Source organism: Colius striatus, chromosome 19 (genome assembly GCF_028858725.1).
Source record: "Colius striatus isolate bColStr4 chromosome 19, bColStr4.1.hap1, whole genome shotgun sequence".
Lineage (NCBI taxonomy): Eukaryota > Metazoa > Chordata > Aves > Coliiformes > Coliidae > Colius > Colius striatus.
This window is the reverse complement of record NC_084777.1, coordinates 4,408,580-4,435,662: the sequence shown is the minus strand read 5'-3', so window position 1 is coordinate 4,435,662 and position 27,083 is coordinate 4,408,580. Positions and strand designations below refer to the sequence as shown.

The 27,083-nt window shown below is 45.8% G+C and overlaps 2 protein-coding genes and 2 long non-coding RNA genes across 10 annotated transcripts in view; 2 read left to right on the top strand and 2 right to left on the bottom strand.

Annotated features, from left to right (window-relative positions):
• The window catches only part of TSC1 (TSC complex subunit 1), a 28,227-nt gene extending 27,981 nt beyond the window's left edge, over positions 1-246 (bottom strand). For 3 of the 4 annotated variants that reach the window (XM_062011680.1, XM_062011676.1, XM_062011681.1), the window contains exon 1: positions 47-160. The gene's annotated coding sequence lies outside the window, so the exon portion shown is untranslated. The other variant, XM_062011678.1, reaches the window with a different exon arrangement.
• LOC133627278 (uncharacterized) lies at positions 157-4,104 on the top strand. Its single transcript, XR_009820055.1, has 2 exons — positions 157-603; positions 729-4,104. It is a non-coding gene; the product is annotated as an uncharacterized LOC133627278 (long non-coding RNA).
• On the bottom strand, positions 553-19,832 carry LOC133627277 (uncharacterized). 3 transcript variants are annotated; one of them, XR_009820053.1, is made up of 5 exons: positions 12,186-19,830; positions 9,102-9,346; positions 7,451-7,588; positions 1,715-1,837; positions 553-1,143 (listed from the first exon to the last, which is right to left on the bottom strand). It is a non-coding gene; the product is annotated as an uncharacterized LOC133627277 (long non-coding RNA). The 3 variants fall into 3 exon arrangements; XR_009820054.1 differs by having other exon boundaries at positions 553-807; positions 912-1,837; positions 12,186-19,824; XR_009820052.1 differs by having other exon boundaries at positions 553-1,837; positions 12,186-19,832.
• Positions 4,502-15,787, top strand: GFI1B (growth factor independent 1B transcriptional repressor). Of its 2 annotated transcripts, none has more exons than XM_062011693.1 (7): positions 4,502-4,693; positions 9,801-9,925; positions 11,417-11,563; positions 12,128-12,390; positions 12,653-12,790; positions 13,225-13,390; positions 13,856-15,787. In XM_062011693.1, exons 2-7 carry the CDS (start codon positions 9,811-9,813, stop codon positions 14,032-14,034), a joined length of 1,008 nt encoding a protein of 335 aa, XP_061867677.1. In that variant the 5' UTR covers positions 4,502-4,693; positions 9,801-9,810; the 3' UTR covers positions 14,035-15,787. The 2 variants fall into 2 exon arrangements, with proteins under 2 accessions (XP_061867677.1, XP_061867676.1); XM_062011692.1 differs by having other exon boundaries at positions 4,506-4,693; positions 9,797-9,925.
• Positions 19,833-27,083: the final 7,251 nt, after the last annotated feature.

Here is a 27,083-nt window from a genome sequence, read left to right as displayed (position 1 = left end):
AGCCGCTTCTCCCTTCGAATCCTTCCGCCGCACAAACTAATCCCACCTCGTCGCCTTCTTCCCCTCTGTGCCGAGGCCGCACCGGCCCCTCACCGCCTCGCTCCTCTTTTCTCCATCAAAGGCCCTTCCACCCGTAGAAGAACAAGGGATGAGGTGTGACACCCACCGCGCCCACCAGGTCTCCCGCGGCGGAGGTATCTCGGCACGGGAGCGATGCGGCCCCAGGAGGTCGCGTGATTGTGGGGGCGGTGCCGCGAGGCGCCCCGGGCGGTGGGCACGTCACGTGACGTCAGGCGGGGCGGGGCCGGCGGCCGCGGTAAACAAGGCCCGGCCGGAGGCGGCCGTGGGAGCGGCCCGGGGCAGCGCTGGTGCCGGGCGCCCGCCCCCAGGGACCCCCGGCCGGCCGAAAGAGCTCTGTAGGCTCTCTAGCTACTCTCCGCCCGCGCTGCCGTGGGGCTTAGCGGTGTGGGTCGGGACCCGGAGTGCTCGCGGGCCTCGCCCCGCCGGCTCTCCGTCGGGACGGGCGGGCTGAGGCGGTCCTGCGCGGTGCCGGGCTCCTGCCGCAGAGCCTCTGTGAAGTGCGTTAACGTGCCGAGTAAAAAGGTCTTAAAAATGTCTGTGTGTGTGTGGAGTAACGTTAGCGGGACAGCTGTGTGTACCGTACTGCTGGAGTCCTGGGAGCTCCAGGGCAGGCGCCCCAGCGCTGATTGCTGCTCCTTGGTCCACAGGCGAAGCTCCGTTATTGCCGTTTCAGACCCCACAACACCTCGGGCGAGACACGGACAAGAGGTTTTTTCCTTTATTTTGCTGGCATGCAACAACAATACAACGTAAACCGTTTCATCCTTCCTTCTAGATAAGGCTTTTTTCCTATGGCCAGGAAGGTTTAAGGAAAGAGGAATGGAAGCTACCTCAGAGCAGGTTCTCTGCTGCACACCATAAATTTGCAGTTCTATACTTCAGTCCCCAGACCAGCATCAGGAGGGCTCTGACTGAGGTTTCATCTTCCATTCCCCAATAAAGGGCAGTTCAGGGGGGATACACTGATGGTGCTTTACAAGCTGCTGCTCTAGCTTTTCAATCCATCTGAATCCTCCTCAAATGCCAGTATGAACCAAGGACATTAAAGTTGCAAGCTAGAAGCTAGGTGTAAGAAAAGCAAAGCAGATTAGAGCACTATCTGAGAAACATCGGTTGATTTTTTTTACTTCTGTTAAATAATGTGATGTTTCACAGTTCTCATTCCTCCAAGGCCAAGAGATTCCTTCGTGCTGCACCTGCAATGGGTCATCCTGCTTCAGGATGAGGTAGAGTTGCTTGGAGCCAGCCTGTTTTCAATCTAGTCCTGCCTCGTGCATGGCAATTAATATTTATTACAGTCTGGACTGAGTGATGGTATTTTTTTTCCTGCTGTGCAGGAGACATGTTTATTTAATCCACCACAGAAAAGAGTGGAAATTAGGATGAGCTTCAGAAAAGAGCTGGAAGCAATTAGTTGTGTTATTTTACTGTGTCTTAATTACTGTAACATTCAAATTGACAAAGAGAACATGGATGCTATAGGAGGGGTTTTCTGCTGGATTTGAAAGGGAAAACGACAGCATTAGAGTGGACATGATGTGCTGTAATGAACCTGTTTACTATTACCGGGTTATACATTCAATAATCTATTCACTTAGGATGCATTGGAGCATATGCCATAGTGAGAACTCACAGCAGTACACAAACCGTCCCTCAGACACAGGCAGAGCTCCACCGTGGCCTGTGTGGGTCAGGGCCAGGACATACTTATGTGAGCCCAGATAAGACCTCTGCAGCTCTCCCTTCTCTGCTGACCCTGAAATGAGAAGAGAGAACAGGGAAAATTACATCAACAGGAAGAACATAAAATAAAAATGACCACACGGGGTCAGCTCAAAGGTCCCTCTGGCCCAAAATACACCTCCAGCACTCTGGTGTTTTAATTCAGCTTGTGTAAATCGCCTTTTGATGGCAGTTTCAATGGAGAGGTGACAAGGTTAACAGGAGCCATAAACAGAAACGTAGGGAGGTGTAAGGACACAAGAAGTGAAGACGATAGCTGACTGCGCTGCCATCCTGTAACCATTTGCTCCCTAAGAATTCCTGAAGTAAAATGAAGGGAGAAGAGGTAGACAAGAGCTGAACCAGATACAGCAGCGTCCTCATCTCTCTTCAGGCATTCTAGTGTAGTGGCAATAGCCATAGTCAGAAAAGAGACTATTAATGCCCATTATCTTAGGGATTAGTTTGTATGGAGTCATATCTGGGCTGTGCAGGAGGATGAGTACTTGAGGAAGCAGAACAGCTGATGCAGATGTTTTATTTGCAGATGGGCTACATAGAGGTTACTGACACTGGGAGGTGTAGTCATCCTTCTGCAAAGGACTGTGCCCAATGCTCTTTGGAGCACCTCTCCAATTAGCTAGCCAGCGGGGTTTTATTGAACATCTGATGAGATCTTTTTTTCATAACAAGTTTTCTATAGGTTTTTTTTCTGTGAGTGACTTGCTTTTACCGTCTCCAGTTCAACAGCCACATTCTGCAACCCTTTGCACTTTATGTCAACGGGAAGTCCGTGCTCGGGGTGCTGGCAGAGGCTGGCTCCAATGTTTCATAAAATAACATCTCGGTCCTTTCAGCAGCTTGTCATTTTCCTGTTTTGTTTAATTCCTGTAACTGTCTTCATATGAAAGTCTGAAGCTGCAATGTACATTTTGGTTTTCTGTTACAATGCTTGTTTTTGTAGCGGGAAATGGAATCCTTCAAATGCCTGTGTTTGAGAGGATGCAAATCAGCTTGCTAGCACAATGCCTTGGGAACGTTTCTTTCATGCAAAACCCAGCTAGATAAATAAGGAGGGGAGGAGGGAGAGGGAAAAGGGATTGTTTGCTTCTGTAATCAACAAAGATTAATTATGTTCAGTAAATGACAGATGGGTTAAGATGAAAATCTGAATCTTTCTCAATGCGGGTGAAATCTACATTGCTATCTCTGACTTGCATCAAAACCCATTGCACAGCCTGTCCGGTGCCATGGGGCAATGACAGGGCACAATGACAAGAGTTGTAACTGGTGGCTGTCCTGGCAAGGAGCACTGGGGCAGCAGCCTGGCACCACTGCCTGCCAGGCTGGGATGCAAAATACCTCCACTGGGGATCCGAAGTGTCCCTGGACCACATCATCTGCTCCATCAGGGAAACACCAGCCTACCACTGAGCCTGCTGTAGGTTCTAATTTCCCTGTGCAATCATCACTCTGAGCTGGGGTGGGCAAAAGGACCCAATGCTGGTTTAATGCAGTCCACTGTAGAAGAGGATAAAATGTGTTTGGAAGCTCACAGGGAGACAAAAAACTCCACAGGCATTTCTCTGATGGTCACGTCCCAGTCCTTGGCACTGCAGTTGCATGTATGCTTATATACATCTGAAATGATAAACCTCTTGGAAGGCATCTTTGCTGTCCCAGTTTCAGCCATGCACAAAGCATTTTGTTTTAACAGGAGGGGATAACTGAGAGCACATACAGCTCATGCCACTGTGCGCTCACAGTCAGGAAGATTGCAGTACTCAGAGAACAGGTGAAATAAAGGAATGTCTTCCCTTTCCCAAGCATGTGGAGAGGTCTCCTTGTTTGTCCTCAAATAAGAGTCATGCCCAAGGATTCTGCAAAGAAAATCATTGTTCTCCAGCTCCTGTTCATTCCCTCCTCTGCCAGAGAGCAACCAGGTGATCTGAGGAGAGTCCCTCTGCCCCTGTCTTGGTCTCCCTTCACTGCCAGTCAATTATTTCACATTCACAAACCCAATTTCAAACTTTTTTTGAAAGCAAATGATAGAAGTGCAAATTCTTATTATTGCTCTCGGAGATCTTTTTGCAAAGATGCTTGTTCATGAGCTTTCTTAAATCTACATACAGCTGTATATAGAGCAATGCCTAAAATATATATGTACTGCACACACGCCTAGGAAAACGAAGGCTGATTAACACACATCTTTTGCAGTTACAACTGTGCACGTATTTATCCCTTTTTCCTTGGAAATTGTAGAGATAAAAGATCCATTCTGGAATAAAATAATCTTATGCATATGTGCTAGATGGTTTTGTTTATGAGGCTGAAGTATGTGAGTGTGTGTATGTGAGACAGATGGTGTGTCTGCCTGTGCAAGAGATGATGCATGGATGAATGTGTGTAAAAATACAGGTTTCTTGAGAGTTATTCTTTCATTTTTTTTGTCTAAAAAAAGAAATGCTTGGTCTGCTTGGTACATGATTTCACCGTGTCATGCTCTTTGTCAATATGACAGAGGAGTATTCCTGCAGAAGGCGAAGCTGCCCCAGAAAGTGAAGGGTGCTGCCCCCAGGGTTTCGAGCTGGGCATCGTGAATTCTCTTCAAGTTTTCAAAGTCCTGGAAAGTTTTGATAAGCAAATACTTTCTGGGCTCTGCTTGTCTATTGGCTGTTTCTTCACCGCCAGATTTTGACACAAATAATCTGATTGAAAAATCAGGGAGGGGAACAGGGGCAAAAAAACAGAGAGAGAAAAAAGGAGAAGTATCTATTTCAGCAGACTGCGACTAAGTGAAAAGTGGAAGAGGAGTCCTGAGAGGAGGCAACGTCTGGCTTGTCTGGGGAGATTTCAAGGCGAATCCAGTAAAGCAAAGTCCCCCAAACAGGTGATTGATTTATTCTCTTAAACACTTTTACTTTAATTGTTCATCTAATTTCTCTGGTGTGTTTTTCTAAGCTTTTTCTCCTTCTTTGCTTGTCTTTGCAAATATGTAACATTCCACTGCTAAAGTCACTTGTCCTGAGGATTCCTTTATGATAATGGTTCACTTAAATTAAGTCAAACCTCTTAATGATATATGATATACTTATTACCCTCTCATGTGAAAATGGTAAGAGCAGGACAAAATGTAAGAGCTATGACAATGGTTTCAGATACCTGTGTCCCAGCAAGCTCCATGCAGCAGGAATAGTTTCTACAAGCATTGAGGAGAGGGCTTTCTATATTTTTCCTTTTATTTGCTCTTTCCCAGGGCCAGACCTTTAAATTCAGAAAACCTCTACTAACCACCAATTAATCAGTGCTAGTTTTGCTAGATGAGAATTCAGTCTCTCCTATTTAGGATTTTTGCTTCAGATCTATCTTTTGTTACGTTTCTATCCATTTTAAGTGTAGGCTGATTAGCAAAAGGGATTTTAGCATATGGAATTAGCTATTTATAGATGCTCCTCATGTACCACCAGATTGATTCAATACATTAAGCAGGAAAGCAAATCATTTGCAAGTCCCCACAGTAAGTGCATCTATACATTCAGGAGATATAGAATTTGTTAGATTGAACTATATAGGTCTATTTATCCATTGGAGCAGAAGGCAAAGTTTGCTGAAGGCAGTGGAATTCCCAGCATCACTGGGAGCTAAAGGAGGTTTCTAAAGTATGAATGCTGCAGCAATTATATTCTAAATATTTTTCTAGGTACAACAGATACACACAACCTTTACCATTTCCTTTCCACTTGGACAAAACTTCCATTGTAGTTTTCTACCCCTGCCATAACGTCCATTTGCCCAGTCTTACCACAGAATTAAACACATTCTGCTCCTTTTTCCACTAAAGAATCATAGAGTGATTCTTTAAAGAGCCATATTCAAGTTACTTGCCCAAAGTCCCTGATAGATTTTGTTGTAAAGAACTGAAATGATTTTTTAATAATACTTTAAAAAGTCAAGAGTCCATAAAGCCTCTTGTTTAATTTGAGCTCTTAATAAATTCAGACACAGGTTGTGTTCTGTTTTGTGCTTTTTTTTCTTCAAACATGTAGTCTCCTGAAAGACTAATTATTCTGTGGTTTTGGAGGTTTCATCTCTGTCACAAAGAACAGAAAAAAAGATTTAAATATCATTTAATCAATTGGAAGGAAAAAAGCCTCTTTTAGCCTAAAACTTTTGTGCACTTATATGAAGACATATCAAGTTTAAAAGTATTTTGACCAAGTGTCATGGGAAGAAGTGTTTCATCTCCACAATTAACTTTGTAAACTTGAAAACAGGATTACTTGAATTCAGAGGAAAATGAAAGCTTAAGAATGAAACTTATGCTGTGAATTTTGTTCCTGATTCAGTGTGGCCCAATCCTGCAAACACCTGTTCCCAAAGACAGCTTTTTGGGTTATGAATGATCTCTCTAAAGGAACTAGAGAGAACAGCTCTGTAATCTGATTCACTGAGAATATTAATTTAATCTAAATTATATCAAAGGACCCAATCCTGTATTTTTGGGTACTGTGAGCTTCCATGCAGTGAAGTGGGAGTTAGGGCTTCATGAGGAACAGAGGATCAAGTGAAATTACGATCCTGAAGTCAGAAACCACTCCCTAAAAAAAAAACCTTTTAGTCTGGTTCTTGCACAAACTCCAGTGTTTCAGTTTTACATTAAAATGTGATGCCCTGCAAAATCACCAGAGAGCATCATTGACGATGAAGGAACTCTGAGCATAATAGAGGAACATGCAGATGCCAGGTCTGCTTTCAGATCTGGCTGGGGAATTTATAACTGGTAAAAAAAATCCCTTCCAAGGTGCTTCAAATTAGATACCCAAAATAGTGAAGCAGTTTTTCCCCTTTAGATCCTTTTGGCTATCTTTTCTTTAGGGCAGATTGCTACAACATTATTGTACAGCTACATGAATGACCACAAAAAATAAGAATGTCAATTCAAGATTGCTCCTGACTTTATATCCTGTATCAAATAAAAAACTGCCCTGACCCTTCCAATTTGGAACAAACAGTGAGCTATTTGTGCACTTACCAGTCAAAATAGAAACTGCTGCCACGGGGACTGACAAGAACAGACTCCATAAAAATAATGATTAATTTTTAGCCAAAGGTTGAAGCTAAATTCTGTCAGAAGCTCCCATGATGAGGATGCAGCAGGTTGTCCATAGCACTACTTTCCCCATGAAACATAGTTAGCCATTAGCAGCAGCTGGCCACTTGCTATTGATAATCTTGAGTTTCAAAGAGAGATAGTATTTTTTTTCTCTCACAATCTGTGCTTCTAGCTTTCCTCTAACCTGGTTGTGTGAATCATAAAGACAGTTCAATGCAGTTGTTAATTAACTATGCTTTGGGCTTCCAGTTCCCGTTTCTCTGAAAAATGGGGTGGGGGAAGGTAACTTCCTTTTGTAACGTTCATGTGCTTTGTAGGGGCCCTTATCAGCAGTCAAGATACTGGACCAAATTTGACTTTTACATATGCTGAGGCAAACACATCCAGAAAAATCCCATTGGTTCATGTACATCCTTTCAACTGCCTTCAGAAAAGAAAGGCTGTACTTTGTGCCTTTGTGTGCTTAACAAATAGGTACTACTGTAAAACACTGCAAGATTGCTTATGCCACCCATCTGTAATTTGCCAATTTACCTTGCTAAAATGTCCAGCTAATGCCATAAGGTCTTCTAGGTGGTGGGCATGGAGAGTGACTCTTCCAGCAGGTACTGCTGGGTGCAGGCTTTCACCCTATATTCAGGGTTACCCAGTGCCAGAACCTCTTTCTCTGCTCTGTAGGAAGACCAGGGAAATTAACTGGTTAATTCAGGCACAGAAATCCAATGGCTAAAGCTTGCTGGTATGAATACCCTCCATTGTGGACTCAGACCTACCCCACCACTTGGGAAAAACCCTTTGACATGAGGGGAAATTCCACATATAAAAGGTTTGTGGCAGAACTTTAATTTGGGCCACATCAGTATTGCAGTCTGGGACTGACCAAGGGCAGTGAGACCCCTGAGCCAAGCTAGGATGTGAGGTGCATGGGTTAAGCAGAGTACACTGCTAAAAGGTTCTACTCATCCCAGAACACTCCTGTGTTTGTAGTGAGCTGGAGGTGTTTCTGTGCCTGCAGCCTTGCACCAGGCAGAGGTACACATAATGATACTTGAAGGAATCTCAGAGAGTAACAGGAGAGCAAATACAGCACTATCCCTGCATACTTCTGGTTCATTCCCAGTGCTGTCTTGCTGTCTTTCTAAAATTAAATTAACAAATCTACTCCTGGCCTCTGTTTTCTCTTCATCATCTCAAGTTACATGCAAATTTCTTGGAAAAAGATGAAAAACAGGTGAGTCATTTCAGAAGAAAAAATGGCTAGAGACACCAAGAGCTATCCCTGAAGTCACAGAAGGAACAGTGGGAATCCTGAACCAGATTAAAAACACAGCTCTAACTGCATTTCCAAAGGCAGCTGGCCTGGTGAGTTCCTGACTCACCCACTGCAGTGGGCCTGGCAATCCACAGCAGCCCCTGTGTGAATCCCACAGTACACACACCTGCAGCCATAGGCACGCTGCAAATGTGGCCCTTGGGCCTTTAAACAAACCACCACTGGGCTATATAGTTATGTTCAGCGTGGAGGGGTAGAGGGGGCACTTCTGAAATCTAGGGAGCAGACCTTTTCCATCCCTGGCTGTTTGGGATGCCAGGAGCTGACACTGCTCTGTCCTGACTTACACAGATGTTTCAGGTCAATCCTACTTAACAGGAGCAATCTCTGGTCTGTTTTTTGTAGTAAATAAGTAGGCTACACTTCAACTGCTCTCAGGAAAAAAACCAGATCTTAATACTGCACTTTCCTCATGCTCAGAGAACCAGGACTTTGCTGCTGACTTTTCATGTAAAATATAGCAAGATTTGCTTTCAGTGCTGCTGTCCTGAACAATTGCAAGGGGAAAATGCAAATACATATGCAAATCAGGCACCAGCTGATATTGCCATACACAGCATGGAGCCTGTTGTCATCCAGCCTGCATGAGAACAGTTACTAGCCATGGGCAGCAGGCACGGGGTGGGCTGGGTTCTGGGTAGTGAAGATAACAGATACATTGCAAGAGAATTTCGTCTGATTAAATTTCAGCATTTTATGTTTGCTCCTATCCCCTCATTTCAACGGTCTGTGATATCTGAGTTGGATCCAAAAGGTAACCTCTCTCACCCAGCACTTCTGCCTCTGCTTGGCTGCTGTTTGTCAGCCAGAATACAAAATACTCAGGCTACAGCCAACAAGAAGGAAACCCACCACACATCACAACTGTGGGGATTTTCTGCTGTGTCTCTCCTATTACTGATGTTGTTTCTATAGTTATTATTTGTGTAGCAATTTCACAGAAGAATCCATGGCTTGAGACTGTGCTCTTCCAGGTGTGGTACAAACACAAGACAGATCTTTTCTCTGAGGGGTGATCTCCATGCCACAGTCCCCAGTGCATCCTTCTCAGTGAGGGTAAGGTCAGAGATGCAGTGTCCTGTAGCCAGGGCAGAGAGCTGCAAGAAGGAGATTCTGGCTTGTAATGTATCTTTGCCACAACCCCCATTTTGGTCTGTAACACAGCACTCAGTTTCCCCACTCACAATGTAAAGACAGCTGTAATCCTTTGCCCCAACCTAGGAGTAGATTGTGAAGTGTAATTTTTATGGAGTACCCCATAGTCTGCCATAGTACCCCATCTCTCCATTCAGTGGCAGAAACTCTCCCTAAGGAAGTTTTTTCACTTAGCCTCCTCCACAGCTGTGCATTTTCCCCAGAGTTGAGATCTGTCATATGCCAACAACCCTTCAGCTGAGGGGAAGAGTCTGAGAAAAAACTCTTCTACAAGAGAGTTCAATTCTAATCACTGCTGCATACAGAGATGATGTGCTGGGGGAACACAGGAGATATTAAACACCAAACCACAGCCTTTTTTTTACCTGTTGTTTTTCTGTGTTTCTGCCCAGGCAGTGAATGGAAAATGCCACGTTCCTTTTTGGTGAAGAGCAAGAAGGCTCACAGCTATCATCAGCACCGCTTTGTGGAAGATGACCTGCCTATACTCACATGGGATCCAATAACCTCTCCCTTCACTGGTGAGTTAATTCATCCTCTGGATGGATTGTAAGACTATACCAAGGCAAATCAATAATTGAGTAAGCAAGCTAAGAGAGTAGGATGCTTGAGCTAAAGAGCAACTAAGGGCTTCTACATAGTGATGTCAGTTTAAGGACAAACTGATCCCCTCCCATGTGCCTTCTTTCTCTAGGCCAAATCCACACTGTCCCACTGAAACCAAATTTAGGTCTCCCCTTTGGTTTCCTGATGGGTTGCTAGGGTGGTGTGAGGTACAAAATTGCTGCATGGAATTGGTCACATTTGGGAAAGATGGCCAACTTCAGGCAACTAATAGTTGAGAGCTCATACTTGGTTGTCAATTTTCTACAAACTCACAACTCTGCCACCTCCATGTCCAGCTCGCTCTGTTCACTGCCTCCATTCTCTCTACCTCAGTGTGTAACCACCTCCACCCAATCTTTGCACGGAAGGTTACAGCTAGGATGAGGAAATACTAGTGATACCCTAACACCAGCTGTGAAAGGAGTCTACACACTCACAGCTGCTATTTACTGTTTTAACATCAACCAACACTGCTTCTGCCTGTGCTTGCTGTCCTCCCTCTGCTCCTGTTGCTCTCCCACAGTCATCCATTCTATAGCAGGGCAAGGGCAATTATCTTCTTCCTTCAGGCATCATGCAAATTTTCTTTATTCAAATCTAGGATCAACTTACCCTTTGTTCTAGCCCTGGCTATCAAATTAGAGTCCAGCCCTATGATGAGTTTGATAAAAAAGAAAGGAGGTGACATTTACATTTCAATTCCTGACATCCTCCTTTGGCCGTTTGTCGCATCCCTGGTGCACGAGAGGGTTTGGATGACAGATCAATACTGTCCTTCAGCAGCCCAGTCACATCTCCAGCAGAAAGGAAGCACAGTTGAAGCTTTGTCCATTTTAGATTCTTACTATAAAGTCTACTTCTGACAAGTGCTGTTTGGTCTGTTTAAGGGCTGGGACAAGCATGGAGAAATGGGAATATGGGCAGCAGGAGATGAGGCTCTGTGATCACCTCTGCAACTGCATAAGCAGTTCCCTTTCTGCTTCCCTACTTCTCTGTCCATAAATTCAAGTTAACAATACCAAACTTTCTTGAGAGGGGTGGGGAGGTTAATAAGTTAGTGATTGTTAGATACCCACACAGATGAAAGTGATTTAAATAGGGGAAATGATTCTTACAGACATGGTCTTCTAGAGTTCATTTTCTCTAACTATGGAGGGTATCAAGTGTCCCATCATCTCTTCCTGCCCTCCTCTAGCTTGCCTATCTCATCCTGCTTGGAATTTCCCTTTGACAGCAATGGACAGACCTTGATTGCTGGGCTGATTGTACCACTCCACACTTATTCAGAGAACTGAGCAGGGGCTCATGTGCCCAAGCATGAGTTCATACAGAAGTACAAAACCTACCTTACTAAATTCTTCTCTTAACAGCTGAAATAAACTAACTGTGACACTGTGTGATTATAGCCATAGGAGACAAGACACCAGAGGACATCAAGAAACAGGACCTAGAATGTGTGGTTCCAAAACAAGAAAAGGACCCATCTGAAATGAAAGAAGAAAGTGTCTCTGTCCATTACCTGAGCAGGATGCTGCCAGGTCCTTCAGCTCCAGGTCTGCTACCCAAGACCACAATTGCAAATGAGGTCAGGGCTGGGCTGGCTTATGGAACTTCTACACCTGGGTATAGGTTTTCAGTAAATGGCAGCTCTGATTTTGACATTAGTGGTCAAACCTGTCCCAGACAGAGCTCATCAAGAGCATTCAGTATTTCCCTTTATGATTCTGGTCTCGATCAGCATTTCCCTGAAGGATGACACTGTGATTCCCACTGATTGAACCTCCATATCTCAAGGACTAACGCAGCTCTGTGCTATATGGGTCAAGGCAGGTGTGCACATGAGCCTCATTCAATCACCAGATGACACGGGGCTAGTAGGGGGTTAATATTCCTTTAGAATCCCTTCTCCCATAAAGATTCCTCAGATAGAAATCAAAATCATACTAGGAACTTTACATTGGGATAAAGATTTAAATCAAAGAGGAGTTACCAACGGCAGCTCCCAAAGTCAGATGTGACATTAAATGGGGGAAATGGTATCTGGGGAACCTTCCCACTGGTGCCCATCTGCAGGCAATGGCATGACACTCACTTTTCCCTCTCCTTTGCAAATTTAGAGATGGCCATCCCAGGTGTGCAGATCAAAGACTGCACTAACACAAGCAGCAGCCCTACCTTCTACAAAACCGGCTTTTCTTGGGACGCCTTCCACTTGCCGTACAGCTACCGACAGATGTCTTCCAGCATGCAGTCAGCCCTCTTGGAGCACCCAGTCAGCCTGTATGGAAGCCATCTCCTGCCAAGCACAGAGCCCCCTCTAGATTACAGCATGCATTACTCCTCAGACATGGAGACCTACCACTGTGTGAAGTGCAACAAGGTGTGTCACAGAGGAGAATCTCTGGCTTGGGGAGGGGCTGGAGGGATTTTTCCATGCACACAGTGTTTCACCAGGTATGTAACAAAGTACAATGCACAGGGCTCAAAATGGGTACCCACTTGTTCTCCCAACTAAGGGACAAGGGGGCTAAGAATGATGCAGTTTACATGGCTCATGAGAGAGAATAAGGAATTGAAAACAGATACAGAGACACAGCTGCTTCATGTCAAACAAAAAACCTCACTGGCATCTGGTTTTGCAGGTATTTTCCACTCCACATGGACTGGAGGTCCATGTCAGAAGGTCTCACAGTGGCACTCGTCCCTTCGCTTGTGAAGTATGTGGCAAAACCTTTGGACACGCCGTAAGCCTGGAGCAGCACACCAATATTCACTCCCAGGTGGGCAGCATGCTTCCAGAGAACAAACTCTCCAGAACTCTCACAAGTGTTGAACCTTAGCTGGTGCTTCCTCCATTATAAAGCAAGTGATATTTCCCAGGTTACAAACTGATGGCTTTCCTGGAGCACCCAATGATAGGAGTTCTGAAGACCATAGGTCATAGGTCTGCAAATCTCAGACTACCCTTGAGAATTCCTTGTACAGAAGGGGAGGATCATTGCTGCTGGTTCCTTTGTGTCTCACCTCTTCCTAAAGGGAGCAGGAGTTTGGATAACAAGATGTAATCCATTTCCATAAGTAACTCTCTTTGTACTGCACCTATCGTTATCAGTCCACTAGCTGAGAACATTTGCCTATCAAATCTACCGTTCTTAACACTTTTCAAGCAGTCACACGTCTCACAGACATCCCGTGATTTTTCTTTCCCTATCAGGAAAGAAGTTTTGAGTGCAAGATGTGTGGGAAGACATTCAAACGTTCCTCCACCCTCTCCACTCATCTCCTGATCCATTCAGACACAAGGCCCTATCCCTGCCAGTACTGTGGCAAGCGCTTCCACCAGAAGTCAGATATGAAGAAACACACTTACATCCACACTGGTGAGAAACAAACCATTCCCAATAAGAACATGCAAATTACAGTTCATCATGATGATATGCATATGTAGTGCCCAGACACAGAAATATTGGACCAAAGGTAAGTGTACAGAGGCACTGGAAAGTCAGTGTTCCCTGTGTGGTGAGAAGGTTCTAGGCATCCCCAAGATGCACGTCCTCCTCTGTGTGACAAGGACGTGGTTATTGAGCAGCCTCTGGTGCATCTCAGAGTTGTCCTCAGCCCTGAATGCAGACAGGGAATGGGTGACACAGCTGGAGAGGACTGCCCCTTGTTCTTCTCACCTTCTTGTGCTGGATCAGAGGGTAGACAAATTAGCAGGACAGCCTGGCTGGCCGCATCCTGATGCCCAAGCATAGCCAGGCAGGTCTAACTCTGCTAAAGAACATTTCTAACTCCCTTCTCTCATCTCTAAAAGTGTTTCTTGCTATTTTTTTTCTTTCTTGCAGGGGAGAAGCCCCACAAATGCCAGGTATGTGGCAAAGCCTTCAGCCAGAGCTCCAACCTCATCACCCACAGCCGCAAGCACACTGGCTTCAAGCCCTTCAGCTGTGAGCTCTGTGCCAAAGGCTTCCAGCGCAAGGTGGATCTACGGAGGCACAGAGACACCCAACACAGTCTCAAGTGAGGGATGGCTCCAGGTCTTTGCTGGAGCTCCCACTGCTGGTGCATCCTCCAGGGAAAAAAACTCTCCCGAGCATCTCCATCCAACATGGGGCTGCCCAACTCAAAGCTCATGTAGCATCCTTTGTTCCTCTGAGGACTGGCAAAGTCGTGTCATTGGCTTGGGTGTTCTGGCACATCAGGGCCTTGCACATCCCAGGCAGTGACATGGAAGCTTGTGGAAGCTCTCACCTTTCCATTACAACAGGTACCAGCCCAGATCTGCCATCACCTGCACAAAGTGCAAATTCAGAGGACTTCCTCCAAGGTCACTATTACTCTGGATTTACACCATGTGCAGAATCTGTGCTTCATCAGGCTGAGCAGCAGCGAGGTGGGAACTCACGGGCAAGTGGCAGCAACAATCTGCGCCAAACTAGTGCCATAACCATGCTCTGCTTTGATGGTTAAAAAGATAAGGCTAGGGCATGCAAATAGATTGTAGTCAGTGGGCTGTGTTCAACCTGGACAGGGCTTCTGCAGAGACATGCCCAGGCCATAAATTCTGGTAACAGACATCTAAAGTCTTTTTCTTTCAGCAGAGTATTTACTGTGTTCAAATGACAAGTTAACTGTGTTGTATTTTTAGCTTGGAGTGGGAGGAAAATACTGAAAAAACAGCTCCTATCCCTAGCTGATAACAGGGGTCTGTAAATGCACTCCTCACATACACCATGCTGCAAACATCCCTGGGCTAGTGGCAACCAAGCAAGGACTAGGCAGACGCTAAACAGCCCCACATCTCAGTGCCACGGGAGAGAGACTGGCTGCTCTTGGAATCCAGGCTGGTATGTCCCACAATATTTCACTGCATGCTGGGCATACCAACCCAGAGCTGTCCTGGGCAATCCTGTGTCACTGTATGGTCAGGAATGGCCCTTGGATACCAACATCAAGGGCCAGAGTTCTGCTTTCCAACCACTCTCAAAGGAGGAAGCAGCCTGGTCTGTACAGATTGGTGTAGCATGCAAGTACTTCACAAACATTATACAAACAGAGCAGTGGTATTTCCTCCTCCTTCCAGGTCTAGGGGCTGAAGCAAAGCACTGGAACAAGCAAAGAGCCAGTTCTCCTCCAAGCTTTGATACATTCTCACTATATGACCTTTGACATGTCATTGCACTGAGCTCTTATTTCTCCACCCCTCCTGGTGATGTGGAGTCATTCACTCAGGTTTGTAAAGTCCCTTGAGTTCTCAGCAGGAAGGACAAAGTCTTACTATAGCATTAAAACAACAAGTCCTTTCAGTTAAGCAGGGCATTGTAGCAGTGCACAGCCCACTCCAGTCACCCTCTGAGCACAAGGCCTTGGACAATGGCACCAATGGGAAGTATCCTGGAGAATGGGCTGTGGCACTACCCATTTCACCCCAGTGAAGAAAGGCTGCCATCATGGGCCAAGAGGAAACAGTCCAAATGGAAAATTCATTCATTTCCAGGAGACATGAGTCCTGCCCTCAGTTACACTGCTGTAAATCCAAAGTTATTCCCCTAAGACCTACAATGTACTTGCCCCTGTTTTATGCTATGCCTAAGCTGTTAGTCATTAATATGTATTCTGGAAGCTCAAAACAGAGTCTGTACTCCTGGCTTTACTTGTACCCTGTAAATATGTATTTATACTTATTTTAATGTATATTTTTATTGCACTATTCCAGACAGTGACAACATGTATGGGCCTGCTGGGATTTATCTGATAAATCTGTTTCCTCTCAGTAACTAAGCTAACACAGTGTATTTCATGTTAAAAACATCAATTTCAAGAGAGGCTCATACTTGGCTCTATAAATGCAGGCAGTGGGGATGGAGGGGAAAAGGAGAAGTGAACAACATAGCCCCATAAAGTTGGTTCCTACCTTGGAGCTCCAACACACAGAAGTGGAAAACAAAGTGGGAACTCACACACAGAACTGGGCTCCCATTAGGAACAAGGGTCTTAAAGTTGGATATAAAAGAAGAAAAACTTGGAAGAACAGGGGCCTATTGGCTACACAACAGCCACAAACTATGCTGAAGGCCTGGGGTCAGGGGCATTCATCTCTAGAGACATATTGATGCAGAGCCTCAAGCAGGCAGCAAGTCAGCAGAGCAAGAGGGCTGTGCAGCTACAGGTGTGTCAGATGCCACAGGACTGAGCCAGGCAGACAGTGTTATTGAAGCCCCCATTAAAACTGTTCTTTCCTGAGTGATGCCAGAACCTGATGGGGGCAGAGACCCCCATGATGTATTGCCTGTGGCAGGACTGGGCTCAGGGAACTGGTCCCCAGGTCCCGACCATGACACCAGGTGCACACACGCGTGTGAACACTCACATATGTACATATGCAGAAGCCCTGCTCAAGGTAAAGACATTTCACCTTATTAAAACTGCTGCCAGAAATGCAAACCATGTTTGTTATTCCCCTTGTCCTCCACAAATCTGCAAACACAAACATTTAAAGAACATGTCAGCATCTGAACTGCTCAGGAGCCAATACCCTCCAGCCCTAAAACACAAGGGCACACCAGCACAGACTTCCCTGTCTGTGTCCTGGGGACAGCAGGTGTGTCTGACTCATCTGAAGCTCTCTGGTTTTGCCCATTCTGGAGGGAAGTGCTGGCTCACACCAATGGGCACCATGGCAAGACTGCCTGTAAAACCACTCATAAAAACAAATCAGATGGCTGGTTCTCCTGAGCCTGCTGAACAAGGGCTATTGTACCCATCACATTTCCATTCTTATCTTTGATTTCCATGGTGCAGAGGAGGGATAACCTTCAACAGGCAGCTCAGGTCCTCTGTCCTAAGGCTGTGCTTCTCTAGGCTCCTTCTCCCTCTTAACAAACCACAGATCACCCCAGTTCTGTGTTTTATTTCCCCAGGATGACTCTAGGGCAGGCAGCTGCTTTCACCATTACATGGTTACTGAGCCTAGACATTACTGAAGAGCAGTTACACTGGAAGAGGTGGTGCCAGCCTTACCCGTATATTTGTGAGGAGCCTGGTGAGTGCATCCCCAGGAGATGCAAGGACTGGGTTTAAGATGGATGAGCATCAAGTAGAGAAATACCCTGAGATGGCCTTAGGCAGCTGCAGAGCCACATTCAAGAAGACATGTCAGTGGCCAAAGCAGCCCAGGCTGACCCACTCCCAGAGGCACTGGGAGCATATCTCCAGAAACACAGGCTGTGGATGAAGGCCAGCTGGCAAAGGTGCCAGCAAGACAGTACAGCCAGAGTCAGGAGGTGACCTGAGGCAAGGAAAACAAATTGCAGAATTTTCCACTAAGACACTACAGTTTCTTCCCCTGCAATAACAAGGTGCCACATTCAGACCAACAGGTAACACTGCTGGTGCCTCATCTTTCCTTTAGCAATGCCAGCAGCCCAAAGGAAAAAACCAGGCAGAGACCCACAGCCCCCTGATCACTGCAGTCCCCTGATCAGGGAGACAGTGTCATGAAGACAAGGATGGAGGGCCCCAGCTTGGCTCTGCTCTGGTGCATACAGGGATACGCTGCACTGTTCCCTGGGCTTCCCACCTGCACTGCCTGGAGCTCTGGAAGTGCAGGAAGGAAGGAACAGAGAAGGAAGCAGATCAGGCATTACCCAAATCTCACCACAGCAGGCTGAGGGAGAGCCTTCCACTTCCAACATGGCATCAGCCACAGGCAGGCCTGCTCGTCCCTGATCCTTAGAGCTACTGAATCCACACCACAGGCACCCAAGGATGCTCAGCACCTGACAGGACCAGGCCATGGCTGTCACCAGCTCTAAACTCACCTGGTCTGGCTTTCCAACCATGCAAATCCTTCCCAATTCTGGCCACCCTGAAAACAACTCCTTTCCCATCATCTCCTCTTGCATCAGAAAACCCATTCTGGTCAGTCAATCAAGGAAATAGATAACAAAAAGCAAAATCTCAACTAATCTTTGTGGCTCAAGAAAGAGCTGATTGTTTCTGCCTCTTTCCAAGCCCGCCCTGTATCCTGCACTTCCCCACTTCTTTTCACACCTTCTTCCCTTTATTGCCAGGGAAAGAAAATCCTGGTCTTTGGGCTGTTTTGTTTAGCAAATGAGGGACATGCAAAGCAATAACCCCGAGCATCTGTCAGAAGGTGCCTCTGTGTCTTCCAGACAGCCTTCAAGTGCTGAGAGCAGGAGCCCAGAAATACTATGATCAAGGGTGGATTTAAGGTTGGACATGGGATGCATCGTTCTATTCTTAATGAGGGCAGAGCCACAGGACACCTGCAGGAAGCAGAGGTGTGTTCCCAGCTAGCAGAGCATTACACTGAAGCTTATCTTCAGGTTGTGTTAACTTACACAGAGAGAAAAACCTAGAGAAGGCAAAACCCTGAAGTTTTCACTCTGCATTGGCAATGGTTAGGGAAAGTCTAAAAGGAACTGAGAGGAAGGACAGGAAAGAATTAGGCACCAGTGGGGTATACACTGTACTGGGGAAAAACACCATTTGCTGAGTCCAGTTGTTTCCCACCTTGGACTCATGAGAAAGTATTTTCAGTGAAAAAAAGAAAGAGACAAGAGCAGAGGGCCTTGTCCTCACAGCAGGTCGTTCCCTCAGGGCCATGCAGTGTTGGGTGATAGGGACGCTCCAGCAAGTCAGTTCTAGCACAGCACACAAGGGGAAAGCTGAAGGCTTTAGACAATCTCCTAGAAATAGCTGCATGCACACATATGCTTGTGAACGTTCCTGCCCACTCTTAAGGGCCCAACCTGGGAGCTTGACCTGCAAAGCTGCTACAGCATAAAAAAAAGTACACCACACACAATTCATCACTTATTCTGCTCACAAAGCAGAAATGTTTTTCCACTTTTGCCCTGAAATAGTAGGGACACACAGAATAGACAACCCAGAACAGCCACACCAAAACTATTGAACGACAGTTGAGTCAGTCAATTGCTTCTGTGCTGAATGAGGCAGATCCCTGCAGAGCTCCTGACCCACCATCTTTCAACCAACAGTCACGACAGACCCACTGATCTTAAAGCTGAACTGAGACTTGAGATCTGCCACACGTTTCCTGCATGAGCTGGATTTCTGAAGTTGCTCAGCATGCCATGAAGCTCACAGAAAGCTTCACCCCATCTGTGAGAGGAGGATAATCTCCCCTCTCCTCTTCACTTGTTTATTTCAATGGTAAGATAGTCAGGAAAAGGACCCCCTGCCCCCCCTTATCTTTCACATACAGCACCTCACACAATGGAGCCTTGATCTTGGCTGGAATGTCTCAGTGCTACTGTGATACTAACGAGTGATAGAAAATTCAGCAAAGCAACTGAAGTCTTAGAAAGAAACCCTCCAAATGTCTACAGCAAGAACTGTACATGAAAAGCACTAAGCTGCCAAATGAGCAGAGAAACAGGACAAGCAGAAACAGAGAGGATAAACCAGCCAAGAGCAGCATTTCCACCAGTGAACAGTATTTGAGGGAGAGAGGCAGAGCAAGATACGGATGCTACAAACATCTCACTTGACACTTTCATTTTAAAGGTGTTGCTTCAGTACAGGCATTCTTCAATCTGGGTCATGGGCTGATTTTGACCTGTAGGCCCAAGGGTGATCCATGTACACTGTACCAGACAGCATGGCAGGCAGAGAGCAAAGGGTCCAGGGGAATGGGGAAATCTGAGGCTGGGGAGGAGCTGAGCATGCACTGAGCTCAGCTTTGGTCTGATAAGTTTATCAAGCATTGCCGGCTGCTAACTGTCAGCTGGGGAAGCAAGGCCTGTTAGGGAGGAGGAACAGCTCCCAGAGCAAGATAGGACAGCCCGTGCCTTATCGGAGAGCCTGAGCCAAAGAGGGAACTGGAGAGAGAGCACTTTCCAACCACTTCATCTGAACAACAGACAGATTGGCAGGAAAGGCCTGTCAGCCCTTTGCTTCTGCCACTCAGGCATCAACAGGGAGTCCTCATCTGTGCAAGTAACGCTCTTAAGTGCAACATGAGAGCTGCAAATGTGAATATACAGGCCTGAGGGAAGGCATGGGGTAGGTTTTCTTAGGAACGCTGCCCAGAGGGGAGAGTCAGATTTGCAGCAAACAACTTGGATGCTTATTGAGCAAGCTGCTCCTGAGCAGTGCCCAGAGCAGCAGTTCTCCCCAGTGCTGCCTTCCCTAGGTTTGGAAGGGGAATCTCACACTTCAGAACATCACTAACACACTAAATTTTGGTGTGCAGATAATTGCTTTGTTGTCCCTTTATTGCTTGTGAAAAATAGTAAAAAACCTCAAGTGTGAATAGAGGAAAAACCTGACTATTCCCATCTGAGCTGCAAGAGTATGGGGCAGCAAATACCCCTTCACACCTACTCCTAGGGCAGCAGTAACCACATCAGTACAGCTGGAAATCATAGCAGAGGGACTCTCTTATGTTTGGATGAGCTTCCTTGGACCTGTGCAAGCACCCTGTCCATGTACCTCAACCATGACAGGGAGGGTAATACGGGATTCCTGCATGGCAGATCCTCTGCTTGGTTTCCCTGCTGCTGCTGGGCCATGCAGAATACAAGTGTCAGATCAGCAGCTTCAGCACACTGCTTTTCTTCACACTGTTACCAGGTCACTGCTCACATAAACCATATGGACAGCTGTTACCTTGTATGCTCCCCACCTTTGGGTGTTCAGCTGGGTTCAAGCAGCTGACTTGGGTCCTCCCCATATCAGGGGATTTTCCTGAGAGCTGGTCCCAGTGCAAGACATGACCTTAGGCTGGGAGGATGTGTCCATACTCAGCTGCCTGGGTTCAAGTGCTGCTCTAAGGCCTCCATGGGATATGAGGCAGGAAACCTTCTGCAGCAGTGATGTAGGGCAGGATATCTCCAGTGTGAGCTAGTCCCTCAAAAGCTCCCTTCTGGTAAGTGACATATCTAGGAAGAGATTTATCTCCTCCAAAAGCACATATCTAAAATAGGACAGAAGTCATGCCTTCAACGCACCTACTTCTGTCCCTGAAGAGAAAGGCAGCCTAGTATCTGTAGACATTTAAAGTTACATGAGTCACACCCCTGTGGTTTCTGCACCCCTCTCAGGTCAAGTTTCTCACAGATGTTTCTGCTGCAACCCATAATCTACTTTTCTCCAGGACACGAGCAGCCTCTAGGCCATTTAATACCTCTGGGCATCAAGGGCTCCTAAGCAAGTTCTAAGTACAACAGCTACATTCAGCACTGACCAACACAACTCTGAGGTTCAAGGCTTCCTCATGAAGAATCAAGAGTTTTAAAAAACCCTACCCCCATTGATTCTGCCTTCCCCTTGAATAAATTTTAAAAGGAATGAGACTTTATCTTACATCCCAGGCCCTCTATATTTGGAGCTTTGGTGGGATTTTTGGCAGTGGTCAAATTCACTGGTTTCTTCTCTCTATAAAATTGAAATTATCTCCTGTCTCAGTGGAGGAAAGGGAAGTCAGAGATGATGGAGCATTCCTGTTCCTGAAATGGCCCCATCCTGAGAGCACGGACATGGTGAACCAGTCTGTCAGTCAAATATCCCTGCCCAGCTCCTTCTTTAGATGCAGCCTGTAGCAGCTTGACTGTAAATCAGTCAGGCTCAATGGACATGCAAGTGTGACAGCACCTGGAAAAGGAGTCCACAAACTGCAGATACATTTTCTGATATTGTAGCATCATGGAGAATGCTAAATATGAGACCCAACACTCAAAGAGAAAGGATTGTATGCCTGGCTTTGACATTGTCAGCTGATCTAAGCCAGTCACTATCCCTTCTCGTGGCTCAGGTTTCCCCTTTTGCAAAATGAGGATAGTAACATAGACATGCTTTGAGATCAACAGATAATACCAAGGTAGAATTGCTGCACGTGCACAATCTTACACTGGAGTGGCATTGTGAAAAATCCCACCAAACATGCAGAAAGCACTGAAGTGATGTCTCTGAATTGTGTTCTGCCAACCTGCATTTTTAGCTTCAAAATGTTTCCCCAAATTTGGGCAGGACAACTAGAAATGGAACTCAGGTCCCCTGAGTCTTGTTTGTTAATCAACTTTCTACCTTACATTCTTGAAGTATAACTAGGGCATCACAAGTTAAAACTCTGTTCTTAGGAAAAAGTATCATGTACCATTGGTAAAAATTTTATTCCTGAATTCTAGAAAATATTTACCAAAATATGCACAAAAGTCTTTTTCTAGTGCCTTACATTAAAGTCCGAGCTAAGGCAGCAGAAGACCTTTGGTCTCAGAGGGAATGAGCACAGGACAGCTGAGGTTTCCCATCTTAACTGGAACTCAAAGGAAAAAAAAACAGCTAGAAAAATCAGAGATCCACATCCACGAGCTGGCTGCACAGTGCCACAACAGAGGCATCAGAGGACTCAAATACTAAAAGTACTCTGCATTTGAACTACTTTTGAATGACATTTTTTGAACACACCGCCTAAAGATTTCAAATTACTCCACAAAGATGGGAACATCTTATCCCTGGTTTTCTGCAAGGAAACCAAGAGCTAGGAAAAGAGAAAGTAACTCAGGTCATGCAGAGAGAGGGTGAAAGACCTAAGAAGTGAAACAAGGCATTTTAGCTCCCAGCTTCTATTCCAACCATTAGGCTGGCAGGGAGCAAGAGTCAGACCTGTTGTGATATAAACTGCTGCATAAGTTCTAACAGTGGAATTGAGTGCTTTCTCTCCAAATAATCAGGAGTGTCTTGGAGCCCTGACACATCTTTGCTCACACTATACCTTGCTATGGCAAGTCTGGAACTACACACAAGCCAAATTCCTATTTTCTTAACTATGTGCTCCCACTGAAGTGGGCACAATGCACAAGCCAACAGCATTTAGCCTTCTTACAACAGCTTCAAAAATTTTGCAGAGATACAACACAAACCTTGTGATTGCCAGGATCAGTAATTTATATTTTTGGGGTACCACCTCCCCAGCTTCACTTCCTCAATCCCAAAGTCCCCAACAATCTTAGCTCAGAAGGGAATGTGACTAAGGCCTTCAACTGAAGGGCTGTCATCTGCAAACCCTGAAGACTGGATGTGGCCGTGGCTTTATCACTGGCCACCAGCTGCATTTAGAGCTCTTGCCTCCTCCCCAATGATTCAGCAAATCTTCTTTGAGGTGAAAAACAAGTATGCAAGTGAACAAATCACAAAGTCAGATTACAAAGAAGAGCGGGGAAAAACTGTGCTCAAAGAAGGGAGAGAGAAGCTGTTGAAGTTGCACCATCCAAGGACTGAAAGGCCTGGCAAACACTACTTTTTTCTTCTTTGGAGAAGAGCAATAATAATGTGAAAAAAACAGAATTGTAATTTGGGATTTTTTTACACTGAAGTATTGCTAACAAAAGAACATGATGGGGAAGGAAATGAAGCATATTCTGCCCTCTGCTATCTGGCATTGTGCAGGACTGATACGGATTTTTACTGGTATAGATGAGAAGCAAATAGTGCCTTCTGGGTTACACTGGAACTAAGTTCCACCGATCTAACTATTGTCAGGAGTTTCTGCTCTCAGTTTGGAGGGCCTTTGTCAGTCACTTTGGCTATCACTGTTCCTGAAAAACAAGTTCTGTCAGTCATTTGGTATCTAAGGCATGGCAGAGGGCAGGGAGAAATAATGGTTTAGCTTCTGACAGTTTTCACCACTGGACCATATTTCTGTTATAGCCTTTTTCTCTAAGGATTGTATTTCCTGCTGTAACTGCTCCTGAGGTGGAACACAGTACCAGCTTAACAGCTCATGCTATGCAATCCATAGAATACAAAGTAAAGAAGATACTTCAGCCAGACCTTATCTAGCAGATGCAGTATATCCCCTAATGGCATTCAGCCCTGACACTCCAGTCAGAGCCCAGTCTTCCAAGAATGTCATGAAATCCTACTGAAAATAAAAGTGTTTGCAATTTATAGAGAGCTTATGTCTTATTGCTGGAACCTCTCAGCCTAGCAGGTCCTCTGGTATCTGGGAGGTGGTGATATAGCCTGCCACTAGATTAAACACAACAAAAAAATGAGCAGAAAGGAAGATGAGCTGGGGAACCATGGATGTATACACATATTGTAGATGAATAAACTGAAGCTGACTTTGGTCTCATTGTTTTTTACACCTTTCCTTAGCTCAGTAACCAGTGCAGAGATCAGTGTTTTGACAATAAAGCACACCTAAGCAGGACAGACTTACCTTACTATGTTTTTGTATATTCTCTGAATATTCATGTATTTACCTCCCCAACAACCTTCAGCACACAAAATCTCCTTGCCTGCTCTCTGACTGCTCTCAGAAGGAATAGGATTTGGTTTACATACTTACAGTGCCTGCTGCTCTTCCTCAAGAAACTCAAAAGTAGCAACCACAGCACAAGACAGAAGACCTCCTCTGAAACTCACCCAGGGAGTGAATAAGATGTAAGCAATGTATAAATAATGCCAGAGCTGTCTCCTTTTAAAGCACTTCTCTGTCAGCAGTATTGTCACCTGCTCTCACAGGTTTGGAGGGTTCCTCTCAAGTCTAACAATAATCAGGTGTGCTCTTAGAGCTGGAGTGGCAGAGCTACGGGAATTAATGTTTTCAAGGTGAAAAGAGGAGACCTTATCTCCATGTTGTAGTACTTAAAGGGTGGTTACAAAGAAGATGGAGACTGACAGGTCATGGATATAAGTTACAGCCGGGGAAATTCTGATTGGATACAAGAGGAAGGTTTTTTTCACAATGAGAACAAACAGCTATTGGAATATCTCCCCAGGGAAGTGGTGGATTCCCCAATGTTAGACAAATAGATTCAGCTGGACAAGGTGCTGGGCTGTCTTGTCTAGACTCCACTTTTACCCAGAAACGTTGAGGTTCCTTCCCACCTGGTAGTGTGTGGTTCAGTGACAATGTGGTCGTACTGCACCCTACAGGCTGCAAACAGCAAACGTACAGGTCTCTTTTTAAACAAATCAGTTTCTAAGCCAAGCTCATTGTTTTGGGGAGGGAGGGCTGAGAGCTCCAGAGGATCTATGGCTAGCAGTTCTGCCTTGGCCTTTTTCCAGAGCTCTCACAGGATGAGCACTCCTACTGCCCACCCTGCTGGGATGAGAAGGAGGAAGGGCAGTGGCTGTAACATTAAATACAAACATACAGAGACATGCCACCAGCCCTGATTCAGACCCGTGGTGGTGGGGAGAATGGAGCTTAGCTGAGCTGGAGCTGTCCTGTGTCCCCTGGTAGATGTGTGTGGAGCACCCACGAGAAAGAGGGGGCTCAGACACTAGAGAGAGGTTGATTCTATGGAGTGGGGATGGGATGGAGACCTTCATCTGATTAAGCTGCTTCTCTGTTCTGTTTGATCCCTCTTGACCTGGCACAACAGAGGGAAGCATATTTAGGAGGGTGTCTGCACAGCAGAAACCTCAGCAAAAGTGTCCTTGAGGACTTGCCAGGGGCAGGGACCTGGGATCTGGTGAAGATCACACAACACACGCAGCGTGGGATGCGCCAAGCCCGGTGCTTTGCCTCTTCCTGTGGGCTGTGACATCCTGTGACCTTCCTCACCAGACCTGTTCCTTCCTGGCACCTGCTTGTTTTTTCCAGCAGAACAATCTGTGAGATCTCCCACAAGAAACATGTTTCATTTTCTCACTGCAGTCCTTCATCAGCACTTACAAACCCCATTATCTGAGCTGCAGTTGCATGGGGCCATGTCCCTGGAGCAGCTGAGCTGCAGCAGAGCACATGCAGGAGGTGAAGCCTTTCTGCTGCAAATGCATTTCCCACAGATCAGGAGCCAACTGCCTGAGAGGTTTCTGTCAGGTAGTGCAACTGGGAGCAGCTCTGCAGGTTTTTTCATTTCAATTGTCTTTCTTCAGTGAGTTCACAAGATTCTCACGTGGTACCAATATGTGATTCCAAAATCTATTGAGGGATGAGGCCCAAGGCAAACCATCCCATTGCTCACATGACTGAGTCCCTTCTCTTCTGAAATCTGGAACACAAACTTTCTTGTTGCATATTCTCATGAAGGCCTCAAGTCTGTGTGTGCCACAGGCAGAAAGCAAACCTGATCCTTTCTCTGTGTCTTAGAGATACAACAATCCCCAGGTGTCTGGTGGGAACCTGACTGGCCTCAGCAGAGCCTGTCGCCCACACAACACCATAGTTGTGAACTTTGATGATGAATTGCCAACTAAACCCCTGGATGCTGCTGTACAGACCTGGAAGAAAATGTGCACCAATCCTGTGGATAAAGAGGTAGAGTAGGAAATGGGAAAGGTCCATGTCCTATTCCTGAGCTGGGCTGAGCACAATTCTGTGGCATGCAGACCTCATTGAAAACTGTTTTGATTGTAACTACTGCTGACTCCTGTGAAGGTGTTGTCATTTTGTTTGCTATTTGACCTTGTTTGAAAGTGAGCTGTGGGTCTCTGTATTCCAGGAACTCGAATCCACACCTTTGGGTTCCACGCTGATATCAGCTGGAAAACACACAGTTGTTCTTTCTGTTCTCTAATCTATCAAATTAAAAGGGCAGTGCAGGCTTGTTCTGACAGGGATACAGGAATATTTGGTATCCTGAACAGCTGCAGGTCACTTTGAAATGATGGATGGGGTAAAAATTTGTCAAGGCATGACTGTCATGTCAGGAGAGTGAGTAGCATATATCTGGAATCCCAGATATCTGGAAGTCTGGGAGGTATCCCTGCACACAGCAGGGGATTGGAAACTAGGTGATCTCTAAGGTCCCTTCCAACCCAAGCCATTCAATGATCCCATGAATGAAGGATGCAGGCAATGGGACAGAGATTCAGGTCCACAGAGCCTGGACTTCTGGCCATAATTCTGCCATTGCTGGCACCCCACCACAGAAAGGAAGACTCTGCTGGCCTTTTCTGACTCTTGTGCATTCCCCAAAGTTTTGGGAGCACAAGGTTTCTCATCAGTGGCCAAGAACACTTTCTAATGCATAGTTTAATAGGATTTTAGCCTTCTGCACTTGTGTGAGGCTTCTCAAGGCTTCAACATTTTTTAGGTTCCCTTAGGTTTTAGCCTTCAGCTCACAAAAGCAA